The sequence below is a fragment of the Vipera berus genome (genome assembly GCF_964194415.1).
Source record: "Vipera berus genome assembly, chromosome: 2".
Lineage (NCBI taxonomy): Eukaryota > Metazoa > Chordata > Lepidosauria > Squamata > Viperidae > Vipera > Vipera berus.
Genome location: NC_138203.1, coordinates 256,302,799 through 256,316,736, shown reverse-complemented (window position 1 = coordinate 256,316,736; position 13,938 = coordinate 256,302,799). Strand labels below are relative to the sequence as shown.

At 44.1% G+C, this 13,938-nt stretch overlaps 1 protein-coding gene across 1 annotated transcript in view; it reads right to left on the bottom strand.

Annotated features, from left to right (window-relative positions):
- The window catches only part of ADAMTS9 (ADAM metallopeptidase with thrombospondin type 1 motif 9), a gene marked incomplete at its 5' end in the record, with an annotated part of 162,716 nt that extends 151,574 nt beyond the window's left edge, over window positions 1-11,142 (bottom strand). Inside the window, 3 exons of the mRNA XM_081319708.1 lie at window positions 4,882-5,044; window positions 9,309-9,721; window positions 11,013-11,142. Of these exons, the coding sequence (XP_081175834.1) occupies window positions 4,882-5,044; window positions 9,309-9,721; window positions 11,013-11,142 (706 nt within the window). The remainder of the gene's footprint in view (window positions 1-4,881; window positions 5,045-9,308; window positions 9,722-11,012) is intronic.
- Window positions 11,143-13,938: the final 2,796 nt, after the last annotated feature.

The following is a 13,938-nucleotide window of genomic DNA, read 5'->3' as shown; positions in this document are numbered from 1 at the left end:
TTTTATTAATGTGTCTATATTGTTTTATTAGGTTGTAGCTTAGGTGAAATGGGTAGCGTAAAAATTTAATAAACAAATAAACCAATTGTATATCTACAGTATACATATACTTGTAAGTGTACTGTAGGTGTAGATGTCCATGTTCAGGTAGATGGACATGTACTGTACATGTAGATGTAGCTAGATAGTAGATTTAGCACATTTTGATATCCAAATTCTTCCTAGACAATTGTAGGTGTGGGCTACATTTTCTCTACCAATTCTTACTCTGCCTGAGGTAAGAGGTTTTGCTTTAGCAATTCTTTCAGTAGTGAAGAGGCTAGAGCAGTGATGGCGAACCTTTTAGAGACCAAGTGCCCCAAAACCGCCCCACCCCAACCCTGCCCCGCCCCCCGCCCTCAGGGCCACCCACCACCTACACAGAGATCGCCCAGGCAGCCCAGCAGCACCATGGCAGCCATGCCCTCTGTCCGCACCCCACAGCATCATCTGCACGCGACGGAGCGCGAGGGTGGAGTCTTGCCCAGCTGTCATGTCCTTGGGTGTGCTGTTCCACACGGGATGCACCCGAGGGCAACTCTCCTCCGGGGGGGGCTGGTGAGGAGGGGGCTGCGGGAGGAGGCAGGGCTGGGGCGACGGCACACGTGCCCACAGAGAGGACTCTGAGTACCGACTCTGGCACGCGTGCCATAGGTTCGCCACCACTGGGCTAGAGAGATCCTGGTGGGTGTTGTGTGGGATTTTCCAACCCATCCAGTTACAAGGTGGACCAAGAATGTGAATGTCCTTCTTGGCACCATACAGTCAACCTTCCAGTGGTCTGTAGTCTGCCAAGCTACCCACACTTCAATTAAAGCATAAGGAAAGACATAAGGTGAGAGCATCTCAGTAACAGTACCACTTAGTGCAGTTCTGCCCTTGAGAAATTGTTGGATAGCTTCCCATCTGCTGAAATAAGCATCTACTCAATTTTTCTAGCCATAAATGTGATGGAGAATCTGTATCTAATTCAAGGATATATATTTTTTCTCCTATGAGGCAGGTTTCCCATTAGCAATTTTTATAACCTGTTTTGAACTGTAAAAGACAAGAAGAAAAAGAAAGAAAAACTCTCAGAATACCATTTAGGGGAAAAATCAGCATTTTTTGTCATCCTCACCCCCCCCCCAGGAAATAAAGGATAAAGGAAGTAACTTCAAGAGAATGACTGTAATGTCTTCCTTAGAAGATCCCTAAGTAAAATATAAGGAAATGACCAGATAAATTATTTTTACATTTAGGAAATATATGAACATTAATAGTGTCTGAGAAACTTTTTATTTCTCATGAACCTGCACTCAACTCTCGGCTGACAAGACTTAATAGCTGAACTGTTATGAATGAGTCTTTAAGATATTTCCACATTTGTAGTCTTCTTCTTTAGTTAACCAACCTTTGCTGATAAGAAGCAACCTGAAAAATATAACTTGCTCTGGGGCTGCTGTAAACATAGTGGAAACTTCAAAGTGACAATGAGATTATTTCTTTGTCTGGGGTTGGCTGGCATCTGTGACTGATGAAGTCACCCTACACAAAAGGACATCAGCAAGCAAGTCACAGTGATGAAGCTGACAAAAGCCACTACTCCTCCCCACTGCCCTATGCTTTTGGAGCAAGCCCCTCTCTGACAGAAAGGTCACAGAAGAGGACCTCATGGTCTGTATTGTGCCTCCCGGATATCTTTAAGGCCAACAGTTACCAGCACAGCAGTCTCCACTGGGACGATGACAGAGAAACTGAATAAGGAAACCTGGTTCTTCTCGAGAAGCAAACAACTTTTAATGCTCTCCAAGTGAATATTCAGTCAAGTAAAGGAAATCAAGCAATTCAAAGAAAGAAAGAAAGAAAGAAAGAAAGAAAGAAAGAAAGAAAGAAAGAAAGAAAGAAAGAAAGAAAGAAAGAAAGAAAGAAAGATAGATGGACCTAATCCCTCTCTCCTTGGAAAAGGGAAGAAGAAAGACAGGGAAGAAAAATTTCCATACAGTTTGCCAGGACCCTTCCAACTACCTTTGCCTTGTTGAGGTCCAGGATCTGTTGCTTCAATCTTCCAAGGGTTGCTGATGAATTGTGCCAGATTCCATGTTTCTTTCCAACTGTTCTGAATCTCCTGTATCTGATCTCAAAGAAGGGAGCAGAGACAGCTGGAAGAGAGAAACCAGAATGGCATAGTCCAGCAGCAACCCTTGGAAGAACAATAAGAGCCTTGTGAGAGGTACAATTCTCACTCCTGTATGCTCTGTCCTCTGACATGATCTAATAGGATGAAATTGTTACACCTCTACATTATGGTTCCTGGTTGCATCAATACCTCTACACACCCCTTCCCACTACACATATGGAGAATTCCTACTTGGGGAAAGCTGATTAGGTATCATCTATTATCAGTGCAGATCAATACCTATGGCTGTCCAATGCTTCAGATTTGATTTGAAAGATGTGCTTCAGAACGTGTAATAATGCGGATGCCGTCCAGTCTGTGACTCATTAAAGCAGTCATATCCACTTCCAGAAGCTGCACAATCCTGGAAACAATCAAGCCTCCTTTAATGAATCACAGGCAGGTGTGGTGTTCATATTCCAAAGCCCCTCTTCCAAACCAAATCCTACTGCAAGCCTTCATCATTTTCTACATATCCTTATATACTGAATACTAGTACAGTTGCTTAGAATACGAAATATGGAACAGAAGCTCTCTGGTTCAACTTTTATAGCTGCCATAAAATTCTGCTCACTCTTCTCCAGCACAAGGAAATTAACAATATACTTTATAAGTAGCAATTACTCAAAACAGGATGTAACGTATTGTCGCCAAATTTAAATTGTGGTTTATTATCTGCTAGTTTTAAATTAAGATTATAAAATACATTCTAAATGTTACTTGTACAGACATACAGGTCTAGTGTTCATTAGCTTCCTTTTTTCTCAGAATGATGCAAGAAGCCATTGCAACTATACTGTCAAGTTATGCTATTTTTACTGTCTCTGACTTCACTCTTCCTCTCACATCATTTGAATTTTACCATACTATACATAGTCACATATCATGCACATCAGATATTATTTCTATTTTAGTAACAAGATGCAGTTACAACTAGGGTGTGGTTTTAGGTCAATATTAACTTGGAACCCAAATGTTTCATCTGGATTTTTTTGATATTTTACAGGATGATATGATAAGTACTAATCTTACACCTTATTTTTCTCTCTGAACTGATAAATACAGCTGATGCAGCCTTCATAGTTTTATTTAATTTATTGTAGTGTAATGAACAATGAAATCAATCCCTTTAAGTTGCATAATCCCAAGTACCATAACTTTGTTCAGTTTCCTAGCTCTGATTTTGGGGGGAAGAAATGTGATATAGTTCCTTATGTCTATTGTCAGGAAAGCCTCACCAAAAGAGGACTCAAGCAGGACACATTTGGGGATGGACAGAGGGTGGAAGGAACTCTGGATGGCAGCTAAAGTTTTCTCTGTTTTGACTGTGTTCTCAATCAATTTATAGAAATTGAATAAATAAATACATAAATAATGAAATATCAACTTCTCAGGCCCACATTCCTGGGGTGTTAGCCACAAATCAATTGGAGAAAGTTTTCCTCTCCTTCTTGAGGTACTATAAAATGAATACCACATTATTATATTTTTCATAGGAAGGAAACTAAGGGCTCATTTCCGGATTCAACCATAATGAAATATGGGTAGTCCTCGACTTACAAACATTCATTTAGTGGCCATTCAGTTACAACAGCACTGAAAAAAGTGACTTATGACCATTTTTCACACTTATGACTATTGCAGCATCCCCATAGTCCCGTGATCAAAATTCCGAAGCTCGGCAACTGGCTTATGTTTATGACGGTTGCCGTGTCCTGGGGTCCTGTGACCACCTTTTGTGACCTTCTGACAAGCAAAGTCAATGGGGAAGCCAGATTCACTTAATAACCGTGTTATTACAGAGAAGAGCAACAAAGATGATTAGGGGACTGGAGACAAGGAACGGCTGCTGGAATTGGGTATGTCTAGTTTAATGAAGAGAAGGACGAGGGGTGACGTGATAGCAGTGCTCCAATATCTCAGGGGCAAAGAGGAGGGACTCAAGGTAGTCTCCAAAGCACCTGAAAGCAGGACAAGAAGCAACGGATGGAAACTAATCAAGGAGAGAAACAACCTAGAACTAAGGAGAAACTACCTGACAGTCAGAACAATTAACCAGTGGAACAACCTGCCTCCAGAAGCTGTGAATGCTCCAACACTGGAAGTTTTTAAGAAGAGACTGGACAGCCATTTGTCCGAAATGGTATAGGGGTTCCTGCCTGAGCAGGGGGTTGGACTAGATGACCTCTAGGGTCCCTTCCAACTTTGTTGTTGTTGTTGTTGTTGTTGTTGTTATTATTGTTATTATTATTATTATTATTATTATTATTATTATTATTATTATTATTATTATTATTAACTTAACACCTGCAGCGACTCATTTAACAATTGCAGCAAGACAGGTCATAAAATGGGGCAAAACTCCTTTAACTGTCTCACTAAGCAACATAAATTTTGGGCTCAATTGTGGATGTAAGTCGAGGACTACCTGAAAAAGGAAAACAAACCACGTGTAATGAGAGATGAAAATGGTTGAACTTTACCTCAGGACATCCCTATTCAGTGCTGGCGTCAAGTTTTTAATTCTGATTTACTATTTCTAGAGTAAAAAAACAAAACATCCCATACAATCAGTTCTTCATCTTACATGTTGGATCTTAGTTCTCACGAACAGAATAGTATTGTTACAAAGTTATTTTACCAGTTCAGATCAAAAGGCCTGAAAAAATTTAAATGGAAAATACCTGAAATATCACAGGTCCGTTTGTTCCTTGGTGAGAATCTTGGTGATACACTGTGTCGGTAGACAATATGTGGCTTTTTATACTCTTCTTCATATTCTTGTTGATCAGGTGACATGAGTGGCTCTACAAAGTATTCTCCATCATGAGACCTGAACGTGCCTAACTGAGAAGGAATGAGAGACACATCACATAACTTTCAATGGAGCTGTGCTTTAAAAAAAAAAGCCACAAAAGTTTAATGGAGATTTATAAATCTTCCGCTGAGAACTGTAACAGTTTCTTGGACCCACAAGGCTGTTTTCTGGTTTTGCTTTATATGTTTTATCATTCCTAAGCTTCCTGAATGTCAGCCCTTTTCGGGGCCAAGGTAAAGGCTACACTCCAAAAAATCAGATGAAGCCACAAAATTACTTTTACTTCCCCATGAAAATTATAAATCAAGTACATTCAAGTTGATATAATTGCTCCCAAACGTGTAATAATTTTCCCCTTGGATGACAAGAAAATTATAATTTGATAGCAACTTTAGGAACGCTCACACGCGGTTTGGAAGTAGTTTATAGCTTGTTGTTTAACCAAGCAGAAAACATGTCTAGCTGTGGCTCCTTGAATGTACAGTATACTCGGTTGCCAACCTGAGTTGACCTTTACTTAAAATAGGTTGCAGCGCTTGGTCAAATTTGGATGTGCAAGTTTGATTAGTACTTGCACTGGAGATTTCCAGAGAGGTATCATCGTATCAGCCTGGGAAGCTGAAGATCTCAACTGGAGGAATGCAGTGGCAAACCACTTTTATACTGCTAGAAAGTTAGCTCAATGGATCTGTCCATGAAGTCGCCAGCAACCAAGCACAATCTGAAGGAGAAGCAATGTTTTTTAATGCCAGCTTCCCCAGCAATAATACCTTCCAGTCACTACAGTTTCCCAGAACAGGACAATTCGTCGAAGCACGCCAATTCACCACAGTCAGTTTGCCAGGCCAACTCACCATGGGGCAACTCACCATGGGGCAACTTGCTGCAGGACAATTCAACTGTTCAGTTTAATTATTTGAAACATTTACAAAACTATTTTAATTTTTGTCATTCACGTTTCATTGGGTCCCTCCTTCGGCATCCTTTCTTTAATGATTCTATTCCACTATTTGTCTGATATTAGTATAACTCTTGTCGTATGGTGAGTTGTCCTGGAGTGAGTTGGCCACGGTGAGTTGCCATAAACACACAATCCCCTGCAGTATGGTCAACAAATCTGGAGAATGGTTGGCGTAATTGATGAAACAGTTTTAAACTAGTTTAGATGGTATACTAGATAAACCAGTTTCATGGCCCTCTATCAGATTCAGAATCTCTGATGGATTTGTCTCTTTAAATTTTGGGAACCACTCACTTAATATGCCACAGTGATGCAACCAGAGAAACCAACAATCAAAGGGGACTTTTTCTCTCTCAATCCCATTTATATCCTGCCCTTCTCCGAAGACTCAGGGCGGCTTACAATCTAAAGCACAAATCAATGTGCTTAGCAATAGCCTTCATTCTATGTATATGCCTGCTTATTAGGGCTTTCGCCCCCCCCCCCAAGCGGCATTATTACAAAGTCATCTTATTGCCCCCAACAATCTGGGTCCTCATTTTACCTACCTCGGAAGGATGGAAGGCTGAGTCAACCTTGAGCCTGGTGGGACTCGAACCTGCACTAATTGCAGGCAGCTGGTATTACTTAAGGAGGCATTAGCCCACTGCTCCACCAAGGCTTTTAGTCAGTCAGTCTTGTCTTCAACCTGCCTCCCAAATTAGTTGCCCATCCAATTTCTTGGAGAGGAATTTGGTCTGGCGGTTAAAGCACCAGCTGAAAAACCAGAGGACTGTGAGTTCTAGTTCTGCCTTACACATGAAAGCCAGCTGGGTGACATTGGACTAGTCATTCTCTCTTAGCCCAACCCACCTCATAAGAGTTGTTGTGGGGAAAATAGGAAGAGGAATGAATATTATGTATGTTCACCAGCCTGAATTATAAAAAATACTAAAAGAGGAAAATAAATATAGTGGAAATTAACCTGGAGACACAGGTTGAGGCAGCATAATTGTAACTGACCCCTTCACATCTTTCACCAAAGCATCAGGCCAGTATCTCACAAACACAAGTTTAGGACCGTGTGTAACAAAAAAAATACAGACTCTGAGGAAAAGGGATGATTTTACTTTACAGATAGAACTCTACTTCCAAGAGTTTCCTTGATAAAAAAAAGAAGATACTTGTCTGTCTAGCACAGGGGTAGGCAACCTTGGCTCTTTTATGAGTCGTGGACTTCAACTCCCAGAATTCCTGAGCCAGCCATGCCGACTCAGGAATTCTGGGAGTTGAAGTCCACGAGTCATAAAAGAGCCAAGGTTACCTACCCCTGGTCCAGCATTAAAAAAAACACACACACACACCTTCTCCTTCCACTCTAATAAAAATTAGAAAGATGCATTGGGTCTTTCTGCACAAATCTCAGAAAGGCAAACCTTTAAAAAATGCTCTAAACATCTGCCATACTGTACACACTAAAGTCAGATGCTGTGCTACAGAGCTTTGCCTTCCCCACATTCCATGGGTTACTTCCAAGTTTGGGGGAGGGCTCCTCCTGCCATCTGCCACAATTCATTTTGGACTCTCTCTGGACAGCCTTCTCTTCTTTCCACCTTAAGTCCTCTCCATAAAAAAGCCTGGCCTCCCTTAAGGTTGACCTTCCATGAAAGCAAATGCCAAAGAGTGCCTTATCTACCAGGAAGTGGGTGTGAACTGTTTTCCTCCTCAGCTTAAACCCAGCTTGCAATCTTTGCCTTGGAGGTCTGGAAAAACACATTCCCACCAGCTCCACTGGTTCCCTTTGGAGAACTCTGGGGCGGTATCGGCCCTCCTCCTCCTCTACGGCCGCACCTACCAAACATCAGAACATCACAATAACAACAACAAGCCCAGAAAGTGACCCGTCATGGTACAAACTGGAAGAAGACAAGATGGTTTTGGGGTGGAGAGACTGGGGGCTTTTCATTCCTACAGCCCCTTCCCCTTTGAAGTAGGGCACTGCCATTGGACAGTTCGGCCTGGCTGGTAAGTATAGCTAAACTCAGCTGCTTGCATCCTCTTTTTTTTTGGAATACCCAGGAAGGAAAGAAGAGCCTAGCCCCCTCCCCGCTCCCATCCCAATTATATTTGCAGAATAGATCTTGAAAAATCTATTATAGGAAACCAAACCGCTACTTCTTCACCACTCAGAGCAGACAGCTACCAAACTATGGTTATTTCCCCCCCCCTCCACAACCTATTTTTAGCTGCTAAGAGCATAAGTTCTCAAGCTGAACGGGAGAAAAAAAAATCAAATTACTGATTTGGTGCTTTGAAAGCCTCTCCTTTGCTCTCCCCCTCAACTGCTTCACTTTTAAACCGTTTCCCTGTTCCGGGGGTGGTGGGAATGGTTCCTCAGTCCAAATGCATGCATGCTGACAATTCCGTGCCTTTTTCAAATCCCAAGGCCATTAAACGGGAGCTTTACTGAGGAGAGCAAAAACCCGACTGGCTCTTAGCAATGGCAGTCAAATCTTCCTGGAGTAAACTTTCGTCCCTAGGGGGAGTGAGGGAGAAGGAATCAATTACGCAGTTTCTGTTTGTCTCCCTCCACCTTAAATGTCTCTCGGGCCTCCAAGTGCCACCCTTGTTTGCCGTTCAGACTCAAGTGCTCCTCACCAACCCACTCAGCGGCCCCCTCTTCCCAAAAGCCACCTGGGGTAAAACCCCACCTCCTTGCTTTCACTCCCCTGGCAAACTGTTCCACATCAGAGTTTCCTGGATGTTGAGATGTTGAAAGTCTTCAGGGGACACAGCTGTTGCCAAGAGCACAAAACAATGCCCCCAAGCTACCTGTCTGGGATGACCCTTATAGGGGAAGTACAGAAATGGTTCATGACTACTGCATGTTCCTGGCACCTCCCAGGACGTCCCTCCCTTCTTCTCCCCCTCCCATCAATCAAAGTGAGAGCTCCTTAAAAGCAAAGCCTTTGATTCTTGAGGTTTTGCCATATACTCCAGTAATGATTTCTTAAGTTTTCTGCCACTAGATTGAAGTTATTTATAATCTAGAAGAAAGAAAGTGGCTAGGCAGGAGGGAAGGAACGGGGGGGGGGGGAGAAATGCACCCTGTTGTAGTGTTGATCAGCACAACTTTGAAGAGAGCTTTGCTTTGTTTTCAAGTTTTGTTGCGATCGAAACCAAGAATGCTGTGGAGAAGGCAACAACGAAAAGATGTTTAAAAAACACACCATGTGCTTCCAACTCTCCTAGCAAGATCCAAAGCTGGGAACTGAGGTCTTTTCTTAAAAAGCTGTTGATTTTCCATCCTGTAAGCAAAACCATGAATTCAGCAAGAGGATTTATACACTTACCATCCCAGAACATAGGCTTATGACTGCTGTATGTTGGGGCTCCGTGTTGACATGTCCTTTATAGAAACAGTGCTTAATATCACTTTCCTCCTCGGCATAAAAGTTTGTTTGGTTAACCTCGGGTTGTCCAAGGAAGCTGACCGTGAAAAGAGGGGCAATAAATCCCGAATGGGCTGTAAGGTTGAAAACGAAGTGCCGCCCAAAGGCTTGCAGTCTATAATGCACTTGGGTGGTACTGAAAGAAGAGGAGGCGATGGAAGAAGAGGGAGCATCCAGGATCCAGGGCTCAGCTTCCGAATGAAGGCTTCGCTTCTTTCTCTGAAAGTGCACCTTTGTAGGCAACGGTTCCCCAAGCTCATTCACACGGGTCGGGATCACAATCTCGTACTCTCTCAGCGTCTCCAAAAGTTTGGCTGTGAAAAGTTGACATAGGTGCCCATGAATGGATACGGGGTGTGGGTGTGCGCACGCATGCGCAAACTATTTAACAATACTTTTTACTGTGCTGGTCCAACAGGAAGATTAATTTAGCCAGTCATGAAGGAATATTCTTGTCAGAACTGATTGGAAAGTCCTTCTAAACTTCATCTAGCCAGCGTCCAAATTAAACACCTTCCTTACCACCCAACTCCGTTCTGCAATATTCCCAAAGTTGACCAGTCTGCACACAGTCACACAGGTGAAAAGCTGGCAACTTAAAAAATGGCAGCAAAGGATGCTGAATTCATTTTTTTTAGCCTTTATGTAACCAGGCTAAACACTCCAAATAGTTCACACAATCAGCAGCATTTACAGAATAAAAAGAAACCCAGTTAGGACCCGCAAATGCTCTTCCCCAAACGCCCCCCCCCGCAGCATTACAGGTATGAATACAATACCTGTTCACTATTCATATACGATGAACTCATCGCGATAGGAAATAAGGTTTGTTTGGGTTTTTTTTTAAAATGCTTTGCAAAAAGCTTCTCAGACTCTCAGAAAATACTGTGACCAATAAGAGTTTTGAACTGTGCCACCCTGGCATAATTTGATTTTTTTTTTTTAAAAAATGTTAGCTTTAATGCAAAAGGCCAAAACGTCAAGACACAGATAAAACAGATCCGCTTGCAGTTAGGCATAGTGGACGTGTTTTGTCGCCCCCCCCCCACCCTCCACCCCACCCCCCCACCCCGGAGTGGCAAGAGGACACTTGGGGACTCCCTAATCCAGCGTTTTCCAACCTTAGGAACTTGAAGATGCGTGGACTTCAACTCCCAGAATTCCCCAGCCAGCATAGCTGGCTGGGGAATTCTGGGAGTTGAAGTCCACGCATCTTCAAGTTCCTAAGGTTGGGAAACGCTGCCCTAATCGGTGCTTTCCTAGGACATGCACGGAAGAAGAGCCACCAGGAATAAAATTAGCATACATCTGTAGGCGGAGCCGCTGGCAGATCGGAGAACTCCGCGGACTTACGGCACAACGCCGCTTTCTGAGCTTTGCCATTTTCCTTCCCTGCGGCAGTGTAGGGAGAAGCGCGGGGGGGTGGTGGTGGTGGTGGTGGGGGGGTTGGGGAGAAAAAGAAAAAGAAGAAGAAAAAAAAAACAACAACCACCCCAAAGCCCTGACCTCACGCCAAGTGAACGCCAAATTCGCCCGCTCTCTTTCCGACAATGCTGCGCGCTGCTCTTGCGACTTTTCTTTAGTCCTGCCAAGCATCTTTCTTACCTTGTCGGAGATGCCTCCCTTGCTTTCTGGCGGCTGCTGTTGCTGTTGCTGCTGCTGCTGCGCCGGCTCTATCCAAGAAGTCTTGCAGGAGTAGCGTGCTTAACCCTACCGCCCATAACACCAGCTGCATGGTGGTTTGTGCCGCTTGGTTGCAGCGATCAAGCTTTCCACCCCCCCTTGGTTTCTCCCCCCCCCAGAGTCCTCCCTTCTAGTTGCTTGGGGAGGGGGGGCGGAGAGGGGAGGAGAGGTGGTTTATTGTCAAAACTCCCGAGGTCTTTTCTCCCCTCCTCCTCCTCCTCCTCCTCCCCCCACACCGCCTTCCTCGGCTTCACTTTTATTAAACTTGAGGATCGCGTTCATCTAATTGGGGTTCTCGGGGTTCGGCTGTGGCGAGAACTGTCCGCCCTGGAGCCAGTCGATCGAGAGGAGAAAAAGGAGTCGAGCTCGGGAGAGGATAAACACCAGCATCGTGCTTTTTTAGCGAGAGAGAGAGAGAGAGAGAGGGAGAGGGGCTGGTGGAGGGACGGAGAAAAATCAGCCCCGCTAGCTGCGGCTCCCTCTTCGCCCTCCGCCTCCTCCCCCCCGTTTCTCCGCCGCACTTCAGGGTCCCTGGAAAGTCTTAGGATCCCGAGGAGGCGGGATCCGAGAGTTCCCGCCTCCCGGGAAGGAGGGGACAAAAGGCGGGAGAAAGTTGGGGAAGGCAGCGCGCTCGTCTCTTTGCTTGGCCGCTCGGCCCGGAGGGGTTGCTTGATGGCGCGGAGGCCGCGGAGTTTTGGGGTTGGGAAGTTCATGCCGGCCTTCCGTGGCGGGTAGGCCAAGGCGCCGCCGCCGCCGCGTCTTTCTCCCTCTTCAATCTTCTTCCAGAAGGGATCCTTTCCCAATTAACGTCCGGGGCACGCTGGCAGGGACAAGGCACCGGCCCGAAGGGGCAACGCGTAACTTTTTGTGTGTGTGTGTGTGTGCAAAGGACTCGTAGCGGTGTCCCCTTGGCTTTTCGCCAGGCTTTTCCCGTTAGAATTTTTGCCTCCTGAAATCCGCCTGCTTTGCGCTCTGGACTCTCTTAAGCTTAAGGCGCTTGTCGGCCAAGCTTGCCTCAGTTTAGCTTCCCGTTCGATAAAAATTAACCCGGGACAATCGAGCATCTTAACGTTATCTGGGAAGTGCGGTTTTTTTCCTCTTCCCTTTTTGCCCTTTTTCTTTCCGAGACATAAAAAGGAAAATGGATCGCCAGCCAGGGGGAAAAAAAAATCCTGCCTGTGCTCTTCTTAAGAAATAACTCAATACACCACTACCCGCCCCCCCCCCCCCACCTTTGAAGTTTTACTTGTATTATTTTAGCGTTCTTTTAGACAGGGTAATTTAAACCTCGTTTTTCCCCCTGCAGGTTTATTTAGGCATAAAATATTGGGGGGGGGGAGAGAAGAAATAATCTTTACTGATGCTATATTTTTTTATTTATATGTTGCACTTCGATGTAGGCTTCATTGAATTCAATATCATCATTTCAGGGCAAAAATGTAGGACTGACTGACCATATAGCATCCCAGAATCAGTGCAACTGAATATGTTGGGTAGATAAACACAGATGTCTAGAAAAATAATTGGGAATGTATCAGAGCTTCTTTACTCTGCTTCCCCTATACCCCAAACTGACCTCTAAACCAAGATTATACCGACAGAGGCAAAGATTAATTTTCTGGACAACTGATAGTCTCATGTAAACAAAAAAGTAAATTTCACTGCTTGAAATGTGAGTTAGTCATGTATAAGGATGGAGGCAGAACCCCACCTTCTAATAAATTATAATAAAGCCAGGATGAGAACGGCTTACATGCTCATCTGCACTATAAAAAAAGTTTAATGTACTAATGTGGGACAAGGACACCAGCACTTCCCTGGCTTACATTAACTAATAATCCCCTTTCAATTGTTCTTTCGAAAGACTGCTGTATACATAGAAGCCGACCTGGTCTTGCAGAAGATACTTAGGCCTGTGTATTATGTAGATACCTCTACATAGGTAGTCTGGCAATGTCCGTGCAGAAGTGGCCATCCAGTCTCCCTTAAATCCTAAGCTCAAAGGACCAGAGAGAATGGCCTGTGCCCAGTGGCGTGGTGGGGAGGAATGACTTCAATAGCCAGTAGGAGTTGGGCAGATCCCAGTCCCTGATCATGCCACTGCCAGCATTTCAACAAGACATCAATTGTCTGTACAGCACGCTTTGTGTTGGGAGAAGAAGGGAAAAAGCTCTGTAATAGCAAAGGAACGAAAGACTATTCAGGGTCTCTCTGCAGTAGGTTAAGGATGAGACAAGCAATGTCAGGGGTACAGCTCTTGTAAAAATGCTTACTGAGGTGTTTTTGTGCCACAGTAAGTAGGATCAGTCCTTGGTTAACCATAACAATTCCTATAAAATAAATACCAGCAGTGTAAACATTAAAATGATGACATCCCGTCTCTGCTGCATTAAAGTTACAATGAAGTAATTACAGGACTTGCTTCATTTGCAAATAACCATGGTACAAACTTGCCTGGACATCTTTTTTCTACATTTCATGGTGCGTCTCGTCTTTAACCCATGAGCAAGACAATCTTGAGCTGTCCTTAGCTGCACTGGTGTTAAAAGTAATATTTGCCATTTTATTCCGACACTGCCCAAGGGTAAGTCGAAGACACGGAAAATCTGATAATTGTTACCTATCACCTTGGAGGCACCTGAGCTGACTGGGATCAACAGCAATAGAGCTAGGGGTGGGCAACAATTAGGAAAGCAAATGTAATGCTGGTACAGGTTTTTGTTATAAGGAACAGGAGAATAACCCTTCAGTTCAGCTTTGGGGAAAGGCCATGGAGTGGTATGGAATTATACAGGATTTAATAAATATGTTCTCATTTCTTTTTGGTGACTTTGAGTCAGTGTTGACT